This window comes from Lagopus leucura, unplaced genomic scaffold, assembly GCF_019238085.1.
Source record: "Lagopus leucura isolate 7727_CA_CO unplaced genomic scaffold, USGS_WTPT01 Super-Scaffold_100027, whole genome shotgun sequence".
NCBI classification, from domain to species: Eukaryota; Metazoa; Chordata; class Aves; order Galliformes; family Phasianidae; genus Lagopus; species Lagopus leucura.
Genome location: NW_024962278.1, coordinates 5,348,875 through 5,373,467, shown reverse-complemented (window position 1 = coordinate 5,373,467; position 24,593 = coordinate 5,348,875). Strand labels below are relative to the sequence as shown.

The window sequence follows — 24,593 nt, the reverse complement described above, 5'->3', positions numbered from 1 at the left end:
AAAAAAGTAGGTAATAGAATAATCTCATCATTTAGATTTGTAACCCAGCCTCGAACAGAAAACATCACACCGTACCCTATTATAGCTAAGTAAATTGCAGGTCGTGTACCTCGTTCCTTCAATCTTGTGTTGTTTGAAAGACAAGACTGTTTTCCTTGTACTTCAGTTTCCTTGTACTTTAGCAGACCTTTTTCCATAATAATACTACCCCTATCAGAATATTCCAATAGAATATCCTATCTCATTGGATTATCATATCACAAGTTATTGCCCAAAATAATTAAAGAATCTCAGTTATATTCTACTGCTTTTATCATAGGCGAGAAATATTTACAAATGTGTCAGACCTAATCCTTAGAAAAGTGCACAAATGCACCCACTTCCACACGTAGGTTAAGATCCATCCCTTATGGTTAAAAAAAAATCATTTTTTAGCATGAGAAAAATGATCAGACTTAAACTCCACATCATTGCACATTAAGTAATCACATACCCCTACATTTATTTCAGTGAGAGCTGGATTCACACGAAGAATGTCCAAATAACTCTCCACTGCTGAATTTCTGTAAAATTAATTGCCATTTTCAGAGGAAAATGGGATTTTCTTGATGTAAAGATCATGGTGATTTTTGCTTCCCTTCCTAACAGCAGCAAGGAGCATCAAACTTCTGACTTTATCTCCTGACCCAACTCCTCTATATCTTCATCCCTGAATTGGCATGAACTTTGAATCATCCTGTCAAGGTTTACAAAACAAGAGGACAAAAAAAATGCAAATGAAAACCCAGAGTCCCATCCCAGTCTACAGACCAGATGAAAGCTCTGGCCGGTTGCAAAGAGAACAACATTGGAGCATGCAAGCCACTATGATATTGTTGCTGAAGTTTTGCTGAAAATTCTGACCTGAGAGTTCTCCTACAAACATTTCAGATCTTCATGTCTTTGCAAGCTTGCTACTATTAATAAACACACAATATGGCTCATTCTTATCTTTTGTTCAAATTCTGCATGTCTGTTTTCTGTGACATTCCTTCTCACATTTGATACACCATAGACTTAAAAGGAAATAGTAATTCCATCCCCTGTTGAAGACTATGTTGCACAAAAGCAGTATTTTTTCTCCTCACTGCACACACGTGTCTTATGTGCCAATGTCCTCAATATTCTATGTGATTATTTTAGCCAACCTCAACTTCCTCTACAGTCAAATGTAAAGTGCACCTCTTGAAACATTTCAAATGCAAAAAGAAGCTGATCTGGGTGATATTGAAGATTACATACAAAGCATTTTTCTGTTCTGTAAAAGACACAAAAAAGAAGTATACAGGGCAAAGAAATAGAGAAAGGGGACAGAATCAGAAATTCATGCATATGTTACATAAATGCAATCAGGTGAAGTGCATTTAATCCTGTGGATTTCAAGATACTTGCTCTATTTTTCAAATCTTACTGATACTGCAAATCTCTTGATTACCTGAAATAATTTACTTCCTTTGAAAACATACAGATAATACTGAATTAATTTCTAACATTGTATATGAGTTTTGCTAGGGGATGAAGTCACTTCTAAGTTATCAGAAATATAATGTAAACTGTTAATTGTACGTAAGCAGGAGAAATCACGTACAGTCAGTAATCTTCAGGGAGAGGCAAAACGTATTAGAGAACTCTAATATACGACCTAACAGTACCAATTTCAGCTGGGAATCTATAAGAGAAGAAGGCAATAATGGGAAAATTAACGTGTAAGAGTGCGGTATTAACTTATTACATGGTTTACAGTAATGGGGCCAATCTCTATATGGTATGTTTTCTCCTGGGAATCATTCAGTGTCTGAATCATAAAACATTATGTGAAAACAGAGAAAAAGCTTCAAGAAAACAGCTTTACTTAAAGAGATAATTAGATGTAAAGAGTATAATGCTGATAAGCCATAATGCTGATATTGCTGATAACGTGGAAATACAATGAGCTATTCAGTAGTTACTTTACATTACCATCCTGCTTGAATCTATGCTGTATTTCACTTCTAGCTATACTACTATGAAGAGCTTCTTACTAATATTCTGTACTACTAACAACCAAACTATTCCAGATTACACAGTTACAATTTTTTCAGTGGATTTGTTAGCCAGAGAAGTATTAATATATTACAATATATGTGTAATAAGCACCAATATACACCATGATGTCACTGAAGTGACCAAACTAATAGTAAATGTAGAATCAGAATTCAAATTTGTTTCCCACCTGATGCTCACCCTTACTGAAACCAAAATATCAGAAATGAGTTCTCTTTGAGAAGCACATTTTGACAACTCACAGTAGTATGGCAGGACATCACCTGATTGGCTTTTAATTTATTCCATTGATAGATATGAACCACAGAGGTGAGAACTGTTTTCAGAGTTAGCGCGTATATAGCCTAGCAATAAATAAAAAGTCAAGGAAAACACATGCACAACTTCAAGACAATAAGCCTTCCTTCCAATGTTATGGCAGAGTTTACCAGCCTGGAAACCCCATCTTTCTAAATATGTCTTTGACATGAATACATCTTTGTTAGCGGTGGCTTCTTCTGCTATTTCCTCCCCACCCCTTGGACTACGAGATGGCTGAAGAAGCACTGTCCTTCAAATCATGATCACACCTAACCTGAAACCATTCATATTTGGAATAAAACACCATGATTACATTCTCTTAGGGTTAAAATATATTGATATACCTTAAATGTGCAAAAGCACAAAAATTAGGATATCAGGAATTCTGAGATACCACCAGTGCAGTTTGGGCTGGAGAGAGATTTAGCTCCTCTAAGTGCAGACACCTGATCTTGAGATTTTCATTCCTAGGTGCAGCCCTAACTCACAAGACACATCATACCCCAAGATTGTGTTTTGTTATCTAACTGTGCACGTAGAAGAATTCTACAAAACCATGAAGCAAAATAACAGACTCCTGAACAGAAGGATATAACTTCTTTTAAGACTGGTCTCATACTATAGGAAAAAAATTGAAAATGTAATCCAACTTCCAACAAACCCTGTTTGTGGGACAGTATGTTTATTTTGCCTGTGAAACCATGACATTTTTATATCTACTGTAAACCACATACACAAACATCTTCAAGACACATTAAGCATCACAGATACATGAGGTATACTGCTGGCACACACTTGAGCTATGAAACGTGAAAAGAACACCTTGAGATATCTCTGTTCTCCAACTTTATGAAGATTATAACACAGAATATCCTAAATCCAGCAACAGATCCCTGTAGTCCGCCTTCATCAATTTAATTTGCTGAGTTGTGCATTTGCATTATGATATAACTCTTAGGAAGGCAGTCACGTGGTGTTTTTCTTACATAATTTTGCCTATCAAAACAAAGCCAGCAGTGACTTATAAAAATGGTTCTCTCAGATACAGAAAATACTCCAGCAACTATAAACAATTTTAAACATAGAGATCTTGTTGCAACCTTGCTCCTTGATACTAAACAATCTACAAAATTAAACATCAATTTTTCTCCCTTCATCCCTCATTAGAGGAAAAAAAAAGGAGAAAACAGGAGAGAGATAAGTAAGAATATATGAAAGTATAATATTCAAATGCAAACAACTTCTCCCCAAGTAACTAGGAAAAGCACACAAAAAACATACAATGTTATAACTTGTATCTCCATCTAAAAGAACTATTTGTCTATAGCAGTGTATCAGATGAGACTTGTTCAGCCCATCTGTAACATACTTATAACAACTATTAAACAGAAAAGACAAATTTTATAAAAAGGCTGGAATGTGTCTATCTAGGCAGCTGTAGCAGTGGTGAGAATTAAGAGTGCCTGACCATTTGCAGAGCTAAGCCCTTCCAGCTCCAGGCCCTACCAGCTAAGGCTGATGACAGCTTTACCTCCCATGCACCAATGCTTCCTGGGTGTTCTGGAGAGCACACTGCAGTGACGTGGCTGTCACACCTCCCCGGGAAGCAGCAAGACATGCCATGCCACCCCCTGGTATGCCTCCCAGCTGGGCACCTGGGGCACCTGCAGGGAAATGCCTCCTCACTGACACGAGCTAGCATTGGAGGCTGTAACCTCAGTCGCAATACTTAGGAATACACAGGATTACCTTCTGAAAAAAAAAACAACATGAAAAGACAATAAAAATATTTCTGAGCTCCCATCCTGGTATTTGATTAATCAGTGTAACAGTGACAACTGACATAAAATATATCAGAAATAACTCAAACATGCTTACCTGTGAAATTTTAACTAAATCAGGCACATTTTTATGGGGCATCAGTGCTATATTACAGCTTGTTATCTTACAAATAATCTTCAGAAAGATGACAACTGAATTGAAAACAAACAAATCAATAAAAAATCCAACCTTCTACTTAAGAGCAATATCAATAGCTAAAACCTACTGCCACTCTTTTTATATAGTTAACATTTCTACAAACCAAGCAGCACAGTAGCCAAAAACACAGTTTATAAGCTGCACATCAAAATAATTGAGGATTTTTCCTCAATTGAGGATTATAAACAGATTTTCAGAACTCCAGTTTCACTAGAAAAGTTCTTTAATTGATTCCTCCGGCATGAGATCATTTCCCTCACAACTTCCTCTGACCTAAGTTTTGTCTTCCACTTCGGGAAGTCAGTTTGTGCTGTTTTCCTATTGTATTGCTTTGCTACATACACTGATGCTCAGAACAGCAATTCACAACAGCAGAAGACAGCACCACCACAGATCTCTGTACAGCAGGCTGCCTATCTTCAGCACACTCTACACTGGATGCATAATTTTTCTTTTCTTAAACGTGTATAAAAAGAAAAAAATATTTTCATTCCAGTGACAAAACTGTTCTTGAGCAAAACTTGTTCCTTGCATTGTTCTAAAAACACTGTAAGTTTCATCATCCTAATAAATTAACAAGAAAAGACATCTCGGTTGCAATCGTTATATAAACATCTCACCGATATAGATATATCATTAGATTATATTTTAAGCTCCCATATGTCACCAGAATTCATGCTGAAACAACCTTACAATGCAATCTTTATGACAGATTTCTGTGGATTAACCAGTTTCTAGTTTTCTCTGACGTTTTGTTAAAACTTTAATACTCTAAGCATTGCTGTTTGACATGCTTTCTTCCATTACTTTTGCCAAGCACGAGCATATGTTACAGAACAATAAATGGTGCTCTTTGATTTAGGACTTTTAACTAGAAAAATACTTCACACAGAAACTGAAAATCAGTTTCATACTACAAAATGGAAGAATTCTTTATTTTATTCACTTTTATGACTTTTCTTCCACATGTTCTGTTGGTTTGTCAAAACTAATAAAGACCTGCTACGGTTAATCAAATGGAAGTCAACTCTTAACAATTAAGGAACAAGACAGCACAATTCATAAAGGAGACAAAGTCATGACATTCGAGGACAGAAGACAGACACAGTCTCTTCCCACTATCTGGGTGTAGACTACAGATCAGACGCTACACAAATGCGCTTTCAGGGGAGGCTCCTGGCAAATCTGTATTTGACAAAATAGTACTATTCTGCCATATTTAAGGTGAAACATTTTTCTTACCAAATATTAGGTTAAGAGACACAATTCTTGGATGTGAAACAGTGAATAAAGTGAAATCAAAAAGTGCGAAGAATCCAAACTTTCATTTCTATATATTCATCTGAAAAATCCTGGAAAGACTTACTGTCTTTCTTTAAGATGCAGACTGCTATCCTTTCTCCTCCTTACCTTGTTTTGTAAAGAGAAGTGGAACCACATCACCATTTCTTTTTCACACTACTCTCCCTTGGAACATTAGGACCAGCTACAGTGGATACCTGATTAGAATACCCTCAAAGAATTACGCGTGTTAAGTAGTAATAGGAAAAGAGACAAAATGAACATTAAAAAGAAAAATCTAATTACTTCCAAAGCAAAATATTGGAAGCAAAACAAGTTCAACGTATTGTATTAGAAACTAAACAACAACACAGAACGTTGCCAACTTCTCGAACAAGTAAAGGCAGGAATACTGAGAAACTGAAGTTGTTCAAAACCTAGTGATGCCTATGTTAGTTCCAAGGGACATTAAACAAAAGTTGTCCATCAAGTATATATTTCCTGGATTATAATATCATAAGTCTAAATGAGCTTTTCATTTTACTGTCAAAAGCAGAAGAAATAATGATTAAAACACACAATGTAATGGAGCCAGATCATGTTTACAGTTGATTATCTTTCACCAGGAAAATCTCAATAGTACTCATCCCCTCATAAACTGTTTTCTGAGCATAGAAATCACATACACAAGGTAAATCAGAATAATATTTATTTTCCAGGGCTATTTTAGAGGAAAACTCAAAACAAATTTACAAAGTCTGATCCTATAAACCTCAATGTGTTCTACAAGTCCCAAAAGACTTATGCATACTTCAGTATTGCCCAACACAATACCTAAACACTTATTCTTACTTACCATTGGACCTCAGGAGGAAATCTGTGTCATCACATGTAGAAAGTGCAAAAGACCTTCTACTAGAAAACAGACCAAAACTACCTTTACAGTTTGTAAGAGATCTCTGCTTATACAGAATCCCTACTATCTATGGTATCCTCCCAGGGTTACTTTATCCATTTTTTTTTTTTTTTTTTTCCCCTTCTGTTACGTTCACCCCTCATTCCAACAAGGGGTTGCCATCTAGCTAGTCCTTTCCCAGTTCTGAGGTGCGACTGTTACGTGTAAAATTTGGAATTTCACATCTGCAGGCCACCTTTCCAGCTAGCTGAGATCCTTTAAAACCTAATTCCATCTTTCAAGCTGCTTAAAGGTTTAGGCATGTTTTATTATTTTCAGATCATTAATGAAAACACTGAAGATGGACTTGATTCAAAATTGTTTCCCTCCACTAAACTCCATAATCGTGTTCTTTGTGCTATTTCCAAATGTGGTTCCGTCTGATCTGTGTTTTCCCACATTGTTTATAAGAAAGTCATTTGAGTCAATGTCGGCAACCTTATTAATGTCAAAATATAGGACATCTACTGCCTCCAGCAAACAACTCTGCTGTTCAGAAGTGGTCTAGGCACCACCACATGGGATCCACTCATGAAAAGGAATGCTGAACAAATCATTCTGCTGCTCATTTAAAATCATCACCATTTCCAGCTCTTACTGTGAGCGCCAGGAGTAGCCTCTGGAGGCTGTGCTTCTAACAGTGCCGTTGTGCTGGAAGAAGCCTCAAAGTCTCCTCAGATGGCAGAAGAGGGTGCAAGGTCTCACTGTGTTGCCAGCTTTGCAACTACTCTGGTGCATGCTTTGTTAAACACGGCTTGGAAAAAGGTGAACAAGCCCATTTCAACTAAGAATTTAGAAAACAAATAATCATAAGTCCAGCAGGAAACCACCAGCAGTCAGATTGCTTGAATTCCCCATGACATGCAAAGTAGAGATACAGACTGCAGAGCTCTTCATATTTGCACCAGTGTTGAGTCAAGATATATCACTAAATGTAGTAAGGAAAAATCTAGGAGTATCCTTTCTGAGTGGACTGTGTCTTACCAATACACTTAAGAGATACATACAGAAAAGTGCGTATATAAAAATGTATGTGTGTGTGTGTGCGCACGTGAGTGCATGCATGTGTATGTTTATTCCTACAAAAGAAAATGGTGATAGAAAACAAGGACAGTCAGAAATACAGACAGCCTAGAATAAGTTTTATAGCAAATCCTATGAGTAAAACACCTAAGAAAATGTTTCAGATTTGATTAAATGTGGATGTGGACATGCTTCACAAAATATTTAACACGCTTCAAGTTTATAGATCTTAAGGAATTAAAGTAACAAACAGGTCTAGGAATAACACGGGAAAATGAGAAAACTTGCTTTACAATAGATGGACAAAAGCAGCATAGCAAGTGCTATTCAGCCATCCTGACACTGTAGGAGTTACTACCAAATTCACTGGCTGTGAGTCCATAAGAACTTCATAGAAGTTTGCAAGAATCTAGATGCTTTAAGAGGCTGGAGTTTTACAGATATGTGGCAAGACATTTTTTGTTCCTGAAGAGGCTTGTGATTACTCCAGTTTTCTCTTATACCTGAGAAAGCTGGTGAAGTCACCTGTTCCTCTGTATGCAGTAGGTTGGGGATTAAATAATCAAGAACAGGTTTTCTTGGTAAGTTTGAGGTTATAAACCTAGAACTTTAGAGATTCTTTAGTAAAAGAGATTGAGAAATTAATACCAGCCATGTAAAAAGAAAGAGAATGAAAACTGAATTTAAAAAGTAAACCTGGGTCCAGAGAAAAAAAACAGTTACAAAATCATGGAAGGGAAACATGCAGAGCACTGAAGCAGAGAATTTGCAGTAAGATTCTAAAAACCACTTTTTGAGTGCTAGAAATACAGTAATGAACCATAAATGTATGAAAAAAGGCAAATGAAGGAAAATTCCTGCTTGTTACAAAGGAAGTGTCACAGCAGGTGATAAAACCACAGGTTTAATACTTTATTTTATATATAAATTATCTGTTTATACTTGTTTCTGGCAATCTCAATCATACATCACTCTTAAACTGATTGGGCTAGTCTTCTGAGATGCTTGCTTTTATTCACGTTGAAAAGAGGGAGTACTCTCTGAGGCATGTATGGCATCAATTCCAATAGGACTGCTTTTCTTTCTTAAAATAGCCTTGGAGTAACAGAACATTTTTTCCCCACTCTTTAGTACCACAAGTTTTCACATATGTTCTGCAGTACATAAGGATAGTGAAAATGGATGAGAAATGAACCTATGTCCTACAGCTGAAAAACTAAACCATTACCAAGATTTATGGAAGTGCATTGTTCCTGCTTTCATAAACCAGTATATCTATCCTTGCAAAACAAATATCTCAGAAATTTCACATATACTCAAGATCTCTCTACACTAGCCTCAACAAGTGGAAATGCAACAGTATGTAACTGAGCTGCAGACACCCAGTAAATAACAATTTCCTCATCCAAAAGAAGGTTACAGGAAAAGAGAAGTGAAATTATATTTTCGTTCGACCAAACTGCTACATTTATTCTGAAAACCAGACAAAATAGTTTTATAAATTATTATTTATTTTTGCTTTTCTCCCCTTAACTGTAACACTGTATTTTCAAATGTGGTTATGTTGATGTATTTGGAAATGCTGGAAAGAACTTCATTCATTTAGGCACAGACGCTAGAAGCTGGGAACCTGCTTATATAGCCAGTGTAGATGTATGCCTTTGAGGATGATGAGGATGATACGCAGCACCAAGAAGTGCTTTCTCCAGCAGGAAGTTCAAAGTTCAACTTTGACTCTAATGTTAAATATCTGGAAGAGATTGCACAAATTCCTCTCTGAATGGACAGTGCAAGAAAAACATCATTTACACACTATACCACATTGAATACAGCAGAATGCTTCTAGAGTAAAACCTTAATACCCTGATTTAAATTTCAGTATTTTCCCATTCTCATACAAGTGTTTGGAATAGCACTGTACTTGTGAAAGGCTGTAGTTGTCACCACATACAAGCAATAATACATATTACAAGCAAAATTCAGCTCATGAAAGGTACTTTCAGACCATTTGTTCCAGTTGCAATAACATCTTTAGATGGGGACATCTTTTATACACAGTAAAAGGTTGTTCTTAATTACTGTTAATTTGGGCCAGATTTTCATGACTTTTGGACCTTATTGGACTGCATCTCTATATCATTCACATCTTCATCCATATTGAATGGAAAACTACACTAGTATGAGGCATTTCTATCACAAGTAAAGTCAGAACCTTAATGTCCCATGTACACGGTAGAAAACAACACTGAATTACTGTTAGATTCTCCTTTTTGCAGAGTCGCAATGCAGTGCACAGATACTGATTAACAAAGGGCTGAAAATAGTCCAGGTTAAAGAATGTAGAGCTCCAGATCAGTTCATCTGCCCTTCTTCTTGGACTCTGTCAGAAGAAATGCATGCTATCTGCTAATTATCTTCCTCTGTGCAACCGATTCTGATATTTTGCTCAGATATTTTTAATGTATACTTTGATATTTTTATCACGATTGGAAAAATAATTTAGATAAGGAAAGCTCAAACTAAGAGGCTTGCCTACTCATCATCTTCATAATTATTGAAGGCTTACATTTATCCTTTCTTTGGAAACAGTGAGAATTACTCACCAGGGATGATAGCACTTGAGCTGATAGCTGAGCTTACTTCCTCGAAGGTCAGACACCTTCTGAAATAGCCTATATTCATGAGAAAATAAGAAAATTTGGAGATATATTTCTCATAACTGCAAGATAGGCCTTTAAGAACACCACTTAAAAGAAGGTATTACCTCCTTTCTAACAGACTGAGCTCATTTTTGGCTGGTCAAGTGGCCTAACGTTAACTCATGATCATGTGGAACCAACAGTGCTGTGTTTTCAGTCCCAGCTGGAGTTTCCCCAGTGAGCTTTACTCTACCTTCTGGCTTAAATACTTTCTACAATCATCCAAATCCCTGAAGGGAAACGGGGATTTAAAAAAAGAAAAACAAAACACATAAACAAGCAGCTGCTCTAGGTTGCCTAAATCCCTGTATTTAAAGAAAACATGCTACATTCAAAAGGACTGTATTTTCCCTATAGGAGCAAATCATTTCACAAAATCACACGGCTTCTATGTAACCCGGTATCATGCCAGTATACAAAACACATCTATCTTAATACTACTGTATTAATTCAAGATGACGCTTTTCTATTCTTTACTGTTTGGTTTTTCCATGGTCAGAATGGCTCAGCTGATTTGGAGGTATTGGCTTATATTCTAGCAGGAGCAACTGCTCTTGACTTCTCAAGAGAGATCTTTCCTCTGACAATGGCACATTTCATACCCAGAAAAAAAAAAAAAAGAGAAATTTCAGCATGACTCCAGGCATCAAATCTTACTTAAATATATCATTAATATCACTTCATAATAAAGACAATAAATCAGATACTAACACACAGAAATTCTGTCCTGTTTGCAACTGGGTTTGAAGAAACACTAAACTAGAATCACCTAAAGGACATCCAGCCATGAGATTACAGAGAGCCACTGTACAATGAAAATGGCTACATTTTGCTAATCTCAATCTCAAACTTCAAAAAAAGCGGAATTATATGATCATTTTCACTATTCTGGAGCCCATGACAAAATATATCTCCAACACATGTCCAGATCTTCTCTGTTTTGTCTCAGCATACATTTGTCTCAACACCACATTTTTCCATTAAAAATACTGACATGGAAAGGTATTATATAGCTGATTTCATCCGCTTCTAAGACAAAATACCAAACTGGTTATACATTTCATAGGCAGTGCCTAAAACATTCCTTCACTTAATACACCACCTTGCAAACCTGTAATTCCCAGACCCCTCCAGAGCCTCCAACTTTAGTTCACATTCAGAGTTAGTTTGTGACCCAAATCTGTTTTTGTTATGTGCCAGATGTAAAAAACGCAAGATTAATACTGGTCCCACATGTGCTTTTGTAACAAGCAATCAATTTTAAAGATATTTTCTAAAAATGAGACTATTGTTAAGGTGCCTGTTCATATATGGCTATTAAAACAATGAAAACCATCTTTAAGTGATAGCTACATGCACGTATCTATAATTTAATGTTCAGTAAAAAAGAATGGACATGCCATCTACATCAGACATAATGACCTAATTTATCAAGCATATTCTTGGTATCCCCTTAAGATGAAAAGCAAAGTGGCATCAAGCCACAGAACAATGTGGCCCTGAATACAGTCTCAAGGCCAAATAAGAGCTAGTACATATGCCAGTGTGTGCAAAAAGGAGCATACTGCTCATTTACACAAAGGTAGATCTTCAAAGAAGAAAGATGACTAAAACTCAGTAAATGCATCACTCCATAGCACAAATGGTAATGATGTGCACAACACAGATGCCACATATTTGTAAAATATTCAACTTCTCTCTTCCAAAATAAAAAGAGGAATTTTTGAGTTGGAGCTGACAGGGATTCCAGTCTTAGCAGACTTAAAGGTTTCCCATGTTATGTTAACGTAAGATTTTTGCCCAGGCTCACGTAACTTCTCAAGTTTCCCATGCTTTACTATGTTCAGAATTCTTTAATGCACATACTGAAACACACAGACATAGAGTAAAATCTGAGCTTTATTTTTTTTTTTTTAAAGGAAATTAAAATTTTTATCAAGTAATTTTATAATGAAACTAAGCTTTCCATACCCATAGTATTACCAGCAGTACAAGAAATGCCATTGTGAAGTACAAATGCAAGGCTATAGTAACAAATTTTAGGGTACAATAAAAATTTTAGACATACAGCAAGACGTACATTTTTCTGTCCTCAGAGAAAACTGTAAAACCCTCTTTAATCCTTTCCACAACTGAAAAAGAAACAACAAACAAAACAGAGATGAGCAGAAGCTCATCTTGGCAAGCAAGAGAACAAACTTTGATAAGAACCTGGCTACATTTTGCAGGAGAGAAGTTATCATGCATTTACCTAATAAGATTGTAGGTCCCTCTAGACTTGCAAAAGGTTGTTCCTGAAACCTGAAAGGAAAAGAATACTCCTAAGTATACGCACACGGGACCACTAACACCAAGTAAGCCATAACGAAGTGATAAACTTACAGTGTAAAAGCATTATGCTGATGGCGTTATCCATCCCTTTGATGCTTATCTGCTGCACACATACTGTGTTAGTTGTATAAGAAGAATGAGAAGGCTTCTGACATCATCCCTAGGACCATTCTGACTTACTTACTGATATTATTGATGATATCCATTCATTTTGGCTCTGCATAGAAAAGAAGACAGAGAGGAACAATTGGTAAACAGAAGAAAAAATAATAATAAAAAAGAATCTACTGTTCTTTGAGCCTTTACAGAATTTCCCCAAAACAGCGACAGAAAACCTCTCATGTAACAGGTTACAGAGGTTCAAATACTACTACTACTAATAATAATAAATAGAAACTAAATTCACAAGCAAAATGTAACTTACCAGCATTTCATTCTCAGGTTGTCTGTGTAACATTTTGATAAACGTCAGTCTTCCAGAAGTGACTTGTTCAAAAGACATGATCATTCCAGGCTGCAGTGAGGAAGAAAATTCCTGCTTTCTTGGAGAGCATCAGATGTGTACAGATGAGCTTCTGTACAGTAAAATATGTGAATATACTGTGCTTTAATGAAGCTAGTTCTTGTAACAGCCCACAAGTCTTTCCCTTGAAATAAGCTGTGCCTGCTATTGAATAAATATACATTTCTAATACGCGCTATCATTTAACTACTTCAGAGAAAAGAATAAGATCCATGATTTTACCAGGAAATAATTTCAATGGGTTATTCAGAAACCATCAGATCCTTGGATAATCATCCTTCAATAACATACAACAGATGCAGCAAGGTATTTAATTCCACTCATGACAACTGCAGATTACTACTGAAAGATATTTGCAATATTCTGTAATCTTATCCAGAGCACAGTACGTTCACACACAGCGTTAAAGTGAAAAGGTATATTTTTATGTCTTAAAAATGACTTGCATCAATTCCTTGTTTCTTTCTTTTTGTTCTTCCTGCTAAGTTGCCCTATAAGCTACCATATAAGATTTTTGCCTAGGCTCACAATTTCTCAAATTCTTGTTACATCAACCAAACAAGATGAGCCAAAATCATATGATATTGAATACAGGTAGCCAATTGTTCTGCTGCTGAAGAATATATGACATACCATAAATTTTAAGCTATAAATTTATTTGCAATACATTCCTGCAGAACAGACTATCCATACCTGTACTCCATGCACAATAAAGATGATTTATACATTGTGCAGCTGCAAAACACAAAAAATTGCCTTTTAAATGTACATACAAATAGAAACTTTTTACCCAGTCAGATGTTCTCCTGAAATTTCTCGTTATTCCAGAGTAAAAGAATCCTTATTTCGAGAGCTTTTAAATCATAATAAGATTCAGATATTCCCACATTAAAGAAAGGGAGAAAGGAAGACACAGAGAGGTGAGTCTCACCTTTGTGTCTGGGAAGATCATGGAGTGGATCCTCCTGGAAGAGATGATAAAGTATATGCAAGATGAGGAGATGACCCAAGACAGCCAGTATAGTTTCACCAAGGGCAGACTGTGCCTGACCAATCTGTTGGTCTTCTATGATGGAGTATGGCACTGATGGACGAAGGAAGAGGAACTGATGTCATCTACCTGGACTTGTGCAATGCCTTTAACATGGTCCTGCACCACATCCTCATCTCTACATTGGAAAAATACAAATTGATGGGGTGAACTCTTCAGTGGATAAGGAATTTGTTGGATGGTTTTAGCCATGGAATTGTTGTCAACAGTTCTGAGTGCAGATAAAGACCAGTTATGAACACAGACAGTGGTCTGTCTTAAACCAGCACTCTTCAGCACCTTTACCAATGACATAATTGGTGGGTTTAAGTCTACCCTCAGAAGTTTGCTGATGACACTAAGCTGAGTGGTGGAGTTGACACAGTGGAAGGGAGAGATGCCACCCAGAGGGATCTGGACATGCTCAAAAAGTGACACACGAGAGTCTAATGAGGTTTAACAGAACTAAGTGCAAGATGTTACACATGGATTGACACAATCCCAGATACGAATACAGGCTGAGAGGAAAAAAAACTCCTTGAGAACAGCCCTGCAGAGATGGATTTGCAGGACATGAGCCAGCAGTGTGTGCTTGCAGCCCGGAAGGTCAACAGTATCCTGGTCTGCATTAACAGAGGGGTGTCAGCAGGTTGAGAGAAGGGACTGACCCTCCCCCCCCACTCTGCCCTCATGAGGCTCCATCTGGAGTACTGCGTCCAGGACTGGGGCTCCCAGCACAAGAATGATGTGGAGCTGTTGGAGCAGGTCTGGAGCAGCATAATGAAGATAATCACATGGCGACAGCACCTGTCCTATAGGTTGAGGGAGGTGAGCTTGTTTAGCTTGGAGAAGAGAAAGCTCTGCGGAGACCTCAGTGGGGTCTCCCAGTACTTGAAGTACCAGCAGGAAGAGAACCAATTCTTTAGTCTGATAGTGATAGGACAAGGGGGAATGGCTTTAAACTGAAAGAGAGGAGATTTAAGTTAGGTGTTAAGAAGAAATTTTTGCTCAGAGGGTGGTGAGATGCTGGAACAGGCTGCTCAGAGAGGTTGTAGATGACCAATCACTGGAGGCACTCAAGGCCAGGTTGGATGGGATCCTGGGCAGCCTCATCTAGTGGTTGTCACTTACTACAGTTGTAATTTAACATCTTCGCTTTTAAAAAGGTCAGACACTGGAACAGGTTGCATAGAGAGGTTTTGCATTCTCCATCTTCCAAGATTTTCAAGACTAGACTGAACAGAATACTGAGAAACATAGTCTGATCTCAAACTTGACCCTGTCTTGAGCAGAAGATAGACTAGAGACCCCTTTTGCCCATTCCATCTTGAATAATTCCAGAAATATATCTTTAAATATAAGCATATACTAATAACCTTGTTAATAACTTCTCTTTTCCCCTATTAAAAATGACATTCAAAACAACAGACCTAAATTACGAGCCTAAAGAAGTAAACTAAAAAAAATCCCAGCAAGTAACCCGTCCTTTGATAAAACATATATGATTGAAACTACATTTTTCATGATTCTCTCAACTACTAAGATATTCATCCCTTGATAAATATATACGCTTACAAAACATTTTTTTATGAAATTTCCAGTAATAAAAACAGTCTTTGCATTTAATTTTGATACACATCATGACCAGCTATGAAGTACTTCTAACACAGCTTTTTTTTCATACTTGCTTATTTCAAACAAATTGCCGGTTAAAAAAAAATATCTATCTGAAATATGTGAAGGTATAACAGAGATCCTACTACTCACTTGAGAAAAAAAGCAAACATTTACCTTGAAAAATTCATAACTTCTGGAAACAGGGCTGTAAAGTGTCACATCCATCATCTCTGCATTATTCTAGATTATTTACTGTATACAGGATTATCAGAGAAGATGCTAGAATGACATTCTACAGAATGGTTTCATAGACATTTAGACATTTTCAAGATCCTTTAGCAAATGAAATTGGGTTTTCTGAAAATGGGTCCTTTTCATTTCCAGAATCCCTTGATAAAACACACTTTTAAGTGCAATAGGAAAAATATACCACAGCTCAGACTAGTTAGGAAAGGCAAAATGCTTTAGAAGTTTTAGAACCATTTGCATTTTGTCTCTGAATTTTTATGATTCTATATATTTTCTACATTTATCTGTGGAATGATATAAAAATGAACTTCAAGCTATGAATTTCTTCATGGAAAATTACATTGTCTATATTGTCCTTGCTGATAAGCATAGGTTGGATATTAGATTGCTTTTCTAATTTGACTCCAGATTGCTTCAGAGCATTAAGAAGCTGGTACAGAATTTCTGTATCATTCTTTGCTCATTTGGAAACTGTACAGCCTTTCATTTTTGTTATGAGAGCTTCCAAGATGTAGACTGCTGTAAGGATGTACTTAGAAATAAAGAAAATAAGATACAGTACTTCCTTATGGAATAACCATAATGTAACAGGAAAAATACACCTGTGATGTTACTTTAATTCCTGTCTGAAAAGCGTGACCAAAGTCCCCAGTGGTTGTTATTCACACTCAGTTATCAAAACACTGCAAAAAGTGGTTCACTTGCATAGAACCTGCCCCAGTCATATACACTGATTGTTAGTCTAAATTTTCTTACCCTCTTCATACTATTTAGAAGAATCATGTGCTAGTTTTGTTGGTACTTTTTTTAGCCCTTACTGAATCACTCCAGCTACACAATGAAGTCACAGATTACCTTATCATTGCCAGTATGCATCACACCATTAAAATTAAACCTCTTTTATTCTCTCCTTGATATCTTGAAATGAAATTACTGTGGACAAATACAGTCTGTAGTACCTTTCCCAAGGAATTCACATTACAATCCAAATTACGACATTAAGACATCTCAACATGTAAATGATAATCAAGAAGGAAAAAAGGTGCACTTTGATAATGAGGTCAGCTTCTACTCACGGAAGCATGTGATCCTGTACAATGCCTGCTATGCAAAAAATTACTTAACTGAAGGGACAAAGGGGACATGCTAGGTTTGATAAATGAAAAGAGTAATAAATGAACAACTATTTAGATTCTGATATTCAGTGGCCATTCAATGATATTCATCATGCATTCAGCTTTCTACTTGCAATGTAAATATTCAAAGTGATATACTCTCTTGGTAGCCTCCCCTACTAAACATCCTGTTCCCGCAGGAATAGCAGAGCCTCTTGCTCAGCATCAGGCACATCCACCTCTAACCCAAAACCCTGGTCGGCTCCTGGGGTTGTACCCTTTGTCCCATGTGACCTGATTATAGCTTTGACTGATGGCCAGATCAGCCACCTCCAAAGTAGTTCAACAAGAAGTATTTTCAATTTCTTTTCAGTGCTTTGAACGTGCTTATAAAGTCACCTTGAGCGCACAAAAATGAATGGTTTTGTTGTTGTTTTCTTTTTTGAGATGAGCGTTCAGAGAGCCTGATTAGAAAGTGTTTGATACCGGGCTGTCCAGCCACTGGGAGGAACGATATTCTTCCACTGTGGTTCTTCCTGCCTTTTTCTAGATTGTTACCCAATTGAAGTTTTTAACCAATCTTATTTAGCGTGCTTCTGTGGCATTTCTGCCATCATACTGAAAGAAAAAAAAAAATGTGATCTGTAAGGTATTTCTGATCAAAACATCCCTGGCTGTTAAGTAAATGTCTCCAAAACAATCATTCTCCATTCATCACCAAAGCAGTCTTTCCTCCCTTGCTGTACATGCTGTTCTAATGCTGCCAACTTTCCCGGTTTCAAGTGCCCCATTTGCTTTGGCTTTAGACAGTAGAATATGTTTCTTTCAATGGCAAAACTTCAGCACACAGTGGAAAATGTTTCTGAGTATAGATTTCTGAAAAGAAACTCAGTGTGTTCTTGTTTATTCAGAAGCAATAAAGAAACGTAAAATATCATTGCCACACAGCAGGCGTATTCTGAATTATACTCCAATATAACATAAATATAGCTGTGCCAAAGACATTATGAAATGAGAGAAAAAAACTGAAGTAAACTTTAACATCGCTGTATGTCACTATGTAATGAAAACTGACAGAAGTCCAAATTTACCAGATGAATCTAAAATAATTACATTTGAAAACATTCAAATCACAGTCATTTCTCTCTGTAATGCTAGAGAATGTGCAACATGATATTTTATTTACGTTTATGAATACCAGGCAATGTTCTGCCAACTTCCTAATACTACTTTTTGCTTTTTAGCTCCCTTTAGTCTTTTAACTGATTTGCTAAGGAATTGCTTTTTCCTTCAGAAAAGCAGCAGATAGAGAAAATTTTTCAAGAGCATCATCAGAAATTCAACAAACCTTCAAACTACAATGGCTGAAATAGGAAGCAAAAAGGAGAGTATTTGACTGAGTAAAGTCAATACACAAGCAAAAAAGAACAAGATCTCTGCTGTCTCCAAGTTGGGAATCTATGAAATGAATGCAGAGAAAAACTGATTTTCTTCTGGTATTATAACCCTGCAACTTAGTGCGTTGGGAAATAAGAAAAGAAATGCAGGGTGGATAGATTACACCACTATAGAAAAGACACTGTAAAAGTTTGGAAGTGTAAAACCAAGGAAAACCAAGCATTCTACATATTTTGGCCCGTTTTACATCTGAGCAAATCAAAAAATGATCACAGAGAAACAAACTACCTATTTGAAGAAAAAAAAAAAAAGCTCTCAAAACTGATATTCTCTGAACCAACAAAAATTATCCTCTCTTATGTTTTCAACATCTAGTCCCAGTAGTAAAGCAGGTAAAGTAACATCTCTCGTACCTTAACAAATTATACAGCCTCTCCCATTTTAGGTTTTTGCTTTAATATAAAACCCTGTTCTACCATAATTCCTAACTTGAGAATTAGTCTAGATCTACGGAAATCTACATTAACAAAAATTGATACTGTCCCCATATTTCAGTAACTACAATTACACAAAGAAAAAAAGTAATCCAGGCATCTAAAAAGAAGCTAGACAACTGGCATCAATAATAGGAGTAGAGATAAAGGAAGAAGGGAAAGAATGGAAGGGCATTAGACACAATAATAAGCATGGAAATGATATAAAAATCTATCATGACTAAACCCCAAAGGGTTTTGAGCTAGATCTTTCTAGCCAGATCCTTTCTGCATTTCCAATCAAAGTACAATTAACCTGTACTTTATAAAAATGTTTGATATGGGGCTATCTGCGAGAAGACAATTAGTAAAGACTGATAAATAATGTGTAAAAAAATGTAAAAGAATAGCTAATGCTCAGTATAGAGAATGATTGCAACGTAAGTCTTTGTTATCATTAATATTTGTAAGCATTTCTGTGTGAATAAATTGTGAATGAAACAAGACCTGAAAGCACTGTACAGACAAAAAAAAATAGGAAGAGCTGGAGAATTTTGAGGTCTGTAGTTAAATTAAGAATGCAGATTTACGTGAAGAGTGTTATAAAATATTAAGTCGTGCGTCCTTTGAATATGCAAAAAGATTTCCACCAAGAGCTAAATCCCACTGCTGGAAGATGGGTGAGGAAGGGAAAACTCACTATAATGTTCCAGGAAAGGCTAGTATCTGAAGAAGTTATGCAGGTGTGTAAAAACGTAAAGGTGGCTCTTGGACCGCATTGATGACAAAGGGCAGGGTAAATGCCATAATGCAACAGAGAATTTAGAGCATGGTCTGTGGTACTTGTTGCTCCTAAAGAAGAATGATAAACTACAGCATCTGCAGAAACTAGCATTTGCTAATTCTGCATTTCTTTTAACATAAAATAACAGAATGGTCTTATATGAGAAAGCTAAAACGAACAGGAATGTGCATGTTTTATGATATGAAGCTTATGAGGAGACCACATTCTTTAGATATATCATAACAACTACAGCAGAGCTGAGGAAGATATTAACTTTAAAATAATTTTTTTTTTAAAAAAAGGCCAGCAGACATGAGCAGTGAATACAATTTATGCTTCCTGACATGGAATTTAGAGTCTTTCTAACCATCACAAGAAAGCACTAGTGAAAGAAGTGTCCAACAGAACCAGCAGGCCAACAAAATAAGCTACTTTCAGCATGGAGATTATTGAGATTAATCAGTGATTATGACTTGAGTATCTGCATAAAATGACTCAAAAGTCACTTTCAGTCTTATTTACTCTACCTACCTACTACCGTTTTCTCTGAAGCAATTTATAAAGATTATTCAGATTTTTACCTGGACAGAGTGACACATATAAAGAGTAATAACTTTCTAAAGCAGCATGAAATTCTTTCAAAGTGCAGTTCAAGCACTACTTCTATCCACATTCTTTAATGACCTTTATTACTGCAATGAAAGGCAGGCCAGCTAAACACAGTATCCTGTTTTAAATCCACTTTACTGCTGTAATGCTACAACTGAGCTAAGAGATAGAGCCACAGAGGAGCTTTCCTATAAGCATCCTAATGGCTATGGGAAATTAAGCATCCTCCTTTTCAATGCTATAATGAATACTGTATGTTTCATACCAAGTGCAACAAATACAAGAATCTCTCCAAACCTAAATATAGTTGTATGAGCACAAAATTCTTTTACACACTATCAGCGTAAAAGGCTGATTTTTAAAGGCTGCAAGTATAAAATTCCAAATCAAATGCTATCAATATAAGTGATATAACCAACTGCAAAAAAACCCCAAAGATTTTATTCCTTCTCAAAAGAGCAAAGTCCATCACATTTGATGTTTGTATGTTTCATTCTAGAGAAGGGGTAAACTTTAATGGTAAAGACTTATTTTGCTTACTACATGAATGTAAATGAGACAGCAGTGTCACAAGTGCAATCCAGAAAGAGATTCTGAAATATCTTTAAATTACATTAAATGAATGAAAACTAGACCTGAGTTTAAATCATATTCTTAAATGCTTTCTAGATCACTAAAAAGAAGTTCAACCATACCAAGCTCTTTTCAGACCACTACACAAGCTGCAATCACTTTGCTCACACATACACAAAAAAGTCCCATACAATCTTTTAAAATACGTATGGTATTTTTTAAATACAGTTTTGTGGACTGTATCTTAATGCCATTACCTTTCATTTGCGTGCTCCATTCAACTTACTAATAGACTCCATCTGTTACATATGGTTCCCTTGAAAAAGGACATGTATCTTGAAACTGCTGATCCAATCTTATTTAGCATCAAGCATTGCACATGCACAGTGCTGTCTTCACATAAATGAACATGAATTGTTTTGACTTGATGTACTTAGAGTCTGCTAAAGATTCAGTGAAAAGAGGTTTGAAATTCTATTTCACAACACAAGTTTTATCTACATGGATATCTTGATAGAGACATCAGCTGTGAAATCAGAATATATAAGTAGTTGCACTGAATGCACTGAAAGCTTAAACACAGAGAGGTTAGAAAAACAAACAAATCATAACACACCTATTGAAAAGACAGTCTTAACCTTTTGCCATCATTTATAAATGGAAAGAAGCTGCTACATAGTTCAGCTGTAAGGGAGGATAAAGAACTGATAATAATCCTCATGCTCCTCACATGAACTCCAACAAGGCATTTGAATGAGACTTTTAAAGCTGAAAACTGTCAAAGCAGAATAACTTTTGCTAATCCTTGTGCCACAAATTACTAATCCATCTGGAAAGCTATTTTTTTTGCATGTGTTTACAAGGATCTAAATGTCATCAGACAGAGACAACTAGGTTAGTAGCATATAAAACAAATAAATATATAAATAAACGGAAATAAAAATGTCTGAAGCAGTTGACCACAGAATAAGTAGGATTTGCAGAAGTACTTACAGCTCTCAATCTCCAGCGTGCAGTTCTGTTCATCCAGCGGATATCTCCGTAGGTCCATCATACAAGCAGCTGTTGTTGTAATTCTAGGAAGGAAAAAGAAGAGCTTGTTAATGCGTCTCATTTCAATCTTTCTTTGACTGCACACAGTTGAAAGAACAAAATATATTTCTACAGACACTTGCCTATTTTTACTAAAATACTGTGTATGCTGGTTACTTGTAACTAATGCTGTTCCAAAAAGATTATGCCACTCTGGTGGGCAAGCAGACAAGAGTCCTCTTCATTCACATTATCACTGTACTGCAAGCGTTAATAATCAGCAATCAGTTTATCCTGAAAAAAAATCTCCATGAATTAGGATAGCATTACTTCTTCCATTTTATACTGAAGAAGCCCAAAAGAGGAAGTCTTAAAGAAAGGCGGCAAAATAAATCTGAGGATGAACAAAGAAAGATGCGTACTTCATATCCTGGGTTAATACTCAAATCCCTTCATATGAAACTTAATTATTCTTTCCTTTGTTCCACAGTGCTTTGCAAATGAACCAATATTTTAGTTTCACATTAACAAGCAAACACTGTCAGGAACTTTTTCATCGAAGGTTTAGACCACGTTTGTGCCTCAACAGTAAACCTCAACGTGGGTCAGGCATCTCCCTCAGAAGTGGAGACAAACATCTGTATCATCAGTAAATCTTGTGCGGACAGATCTGACACGGGAATAATCCTAAGCATAATAACATGAATCAAACCACAATGCTCAGCAGCATTTTATTAACTGTGTACCTGGAAAGCTTCCTTGTGTGTACACAACCTTTTTTTTCCTCTTTTAAGAACATGTAGCAATTAAAAAAAGTCTACTATTTGGCATCAGCCAATATTTGAAAAAACTATATTCTATACAGACTCCAAGTGGAGTTAAGTGGATATTTGGAGCATAAACAAAGATGTTTCTAGCCTTCTTTCCCTCTCCATCTGGTAAGAGCCCTTCTCCTACACAGGTTCTAAAGCCTGGCAACTTATACAGCCCTTTCAGAGAAACTAAGATTTTCTATGTTAGATACTTCGATTGTTCAGCAGCTGTTCATAAACTTCTTTTACACTCTTCAATTTGACCAAAAGAGACCTTTCACTTGATGGACCTCAGTCTTCCTCCTTAAATACCTACTCTTCTCTAGAAGCAAGAAGTTACAGCTGTTTCAGATAGACTCAAAATTCACTCCACAATGACTTCAACAATCCTTTCCACAAGACACCTGAACACTATTAAAACAATAAGTATTTCTTGTTAGTATCCTTACTGCTGAACTTAACCGCATTTAGCTGCTATTCCAGGAAAAGAAAGGAAGGGAAGGAAGGGAAGGAAGGGAAGGAAGGGAAGGAAGGGAAGGAAGGGAAGGAAGGGAAGGAAGGGAAGGAAGGGAAGGAAGGGAAGGAAAGGAAGGAAAGGAAGGAAAGGAAGGAAAGGAAGGAAAGGAAGGAAAGGAAGGAAAGGAAGGAAAGGAAGGAAAGGAAGGAAAGGAAGGAAAGGAAGGAAAGGAAGGAAAGGAAGGAAAAAACCAGCCCTGTAATTTCTGCAATGGAAAGAACAAGAACAAGCATCCTTTGTCTCTTCTTGAATGGAAGTCTGCCAGCATTTAACAAAAGCAAACTACTGAAGAATACATCTGAGTGCTTAAGTTCTAAGTGCACAAAAGATTCGAGAAACACCAGCTTGGCTGACTAGTAAGTTCTCTAATACCTCTCTGCAATTAACACATACTTCCCACTTGAATCTTCAAAACCAAGGCCTTCCAAATGAAGGCAAAAGCACAAATAGTGCTGTCCCCATGCTTTGAAACAAACAAAAACAAAATAAGCACAGCAATAAAAATCATCAGTAGGGCAGAGTTTCAATCAAAGCAAAACAGTAGTTTACAATGTCTTCAATTGAACTCACTTGCTTATTCTTATCCGTAATGCAAATCCACTGGAGAAAAGAAAAAAAAAAAAAAAAGAAATTTGTCCTTTCCTCTCTTCACACCTCCTTATATTTTTTTACCCTGATTTTTCTCACCTATCGAAAATAGAAATCCCTTTCATCTTCAAAATTATTTAATCAACAAAACTGCCTTCTGATAATTATTAATGGCTTGCAATTCATGGTGAATAGCTAAATAACATTACTAATGAAAGAGCACCGAAGAATTTTGAAAGATCTCAAATTCATGACTCGCAATCTATACCTTCTCTCAGAGGAAAAAACAGCAGTTCCTTATAGTTAGGAACGCTTGAAGCAGGAATACCACCTCCTACTCAAAGCAGAGCTGTTTTAATTTTCATAAAATAATTACAAATATTTTTTACACAGCCTGGACAAGTGAAAAAAATATATATTTTATTTTCTGTATAATGTAACCTTGAGAACAAACAACGGACAAAGCAAAAGCTTTATAAAAACAACTCCATGACTCAACATGCTGCAGTCATTAGGAATGATGAGAGAGTAACAGTGCCCTCATGGAAACACTGTGTGAAATGAAACACAGAACTGTCTCATACACTGATTTTTTATTTGCTGTCAGAGAACAACATTGTGA

At 36.4% G+C, this 24,593-nt stretch overlaps 1 protein-coding gene and 1 long non-coding RNA gene across 4 annotated transcripts in view; both read right to left on the bottom strand.

Annotated features, from left to right (window-relative positions):
• GABRB2 (gamma-aminobutyric acid type A receptor subunit beta2) overlaps window positions 1-24,593 on the bottom strand; it is a 132,966-nt gene that overhangs the window by 40,166 nt on the left and 68,207 nt on the right. For all 3 annotated transcript variants that reach the window (XM_042880678.1, XM_042880676.1, XM_042880677.1), the window contains exon 5: window positions 22,016-22,098. In XM_042880678.1, coding sequence (XP_042736612.1) covers window positions 22,016-22,098 — 83 coding nt within the window. The remainder of the gene's footprint in view (window positions 1-22,015; window positions 22,099-24,593) is intronic.
• Window positions 12,815-14,202, bottom strand: LOC122185127. The gene is made up of 3 exons (XR_006180751.1): window positions 14,106-14,202; window positions 13,076-13,165; window positions 12,815-12,868 (listed from the first exon to the last, which is right to left on the bottom strand). It is a non-coding gene; the product is annotated as an uncharacterized LOC122185127 (long non-coding RNA).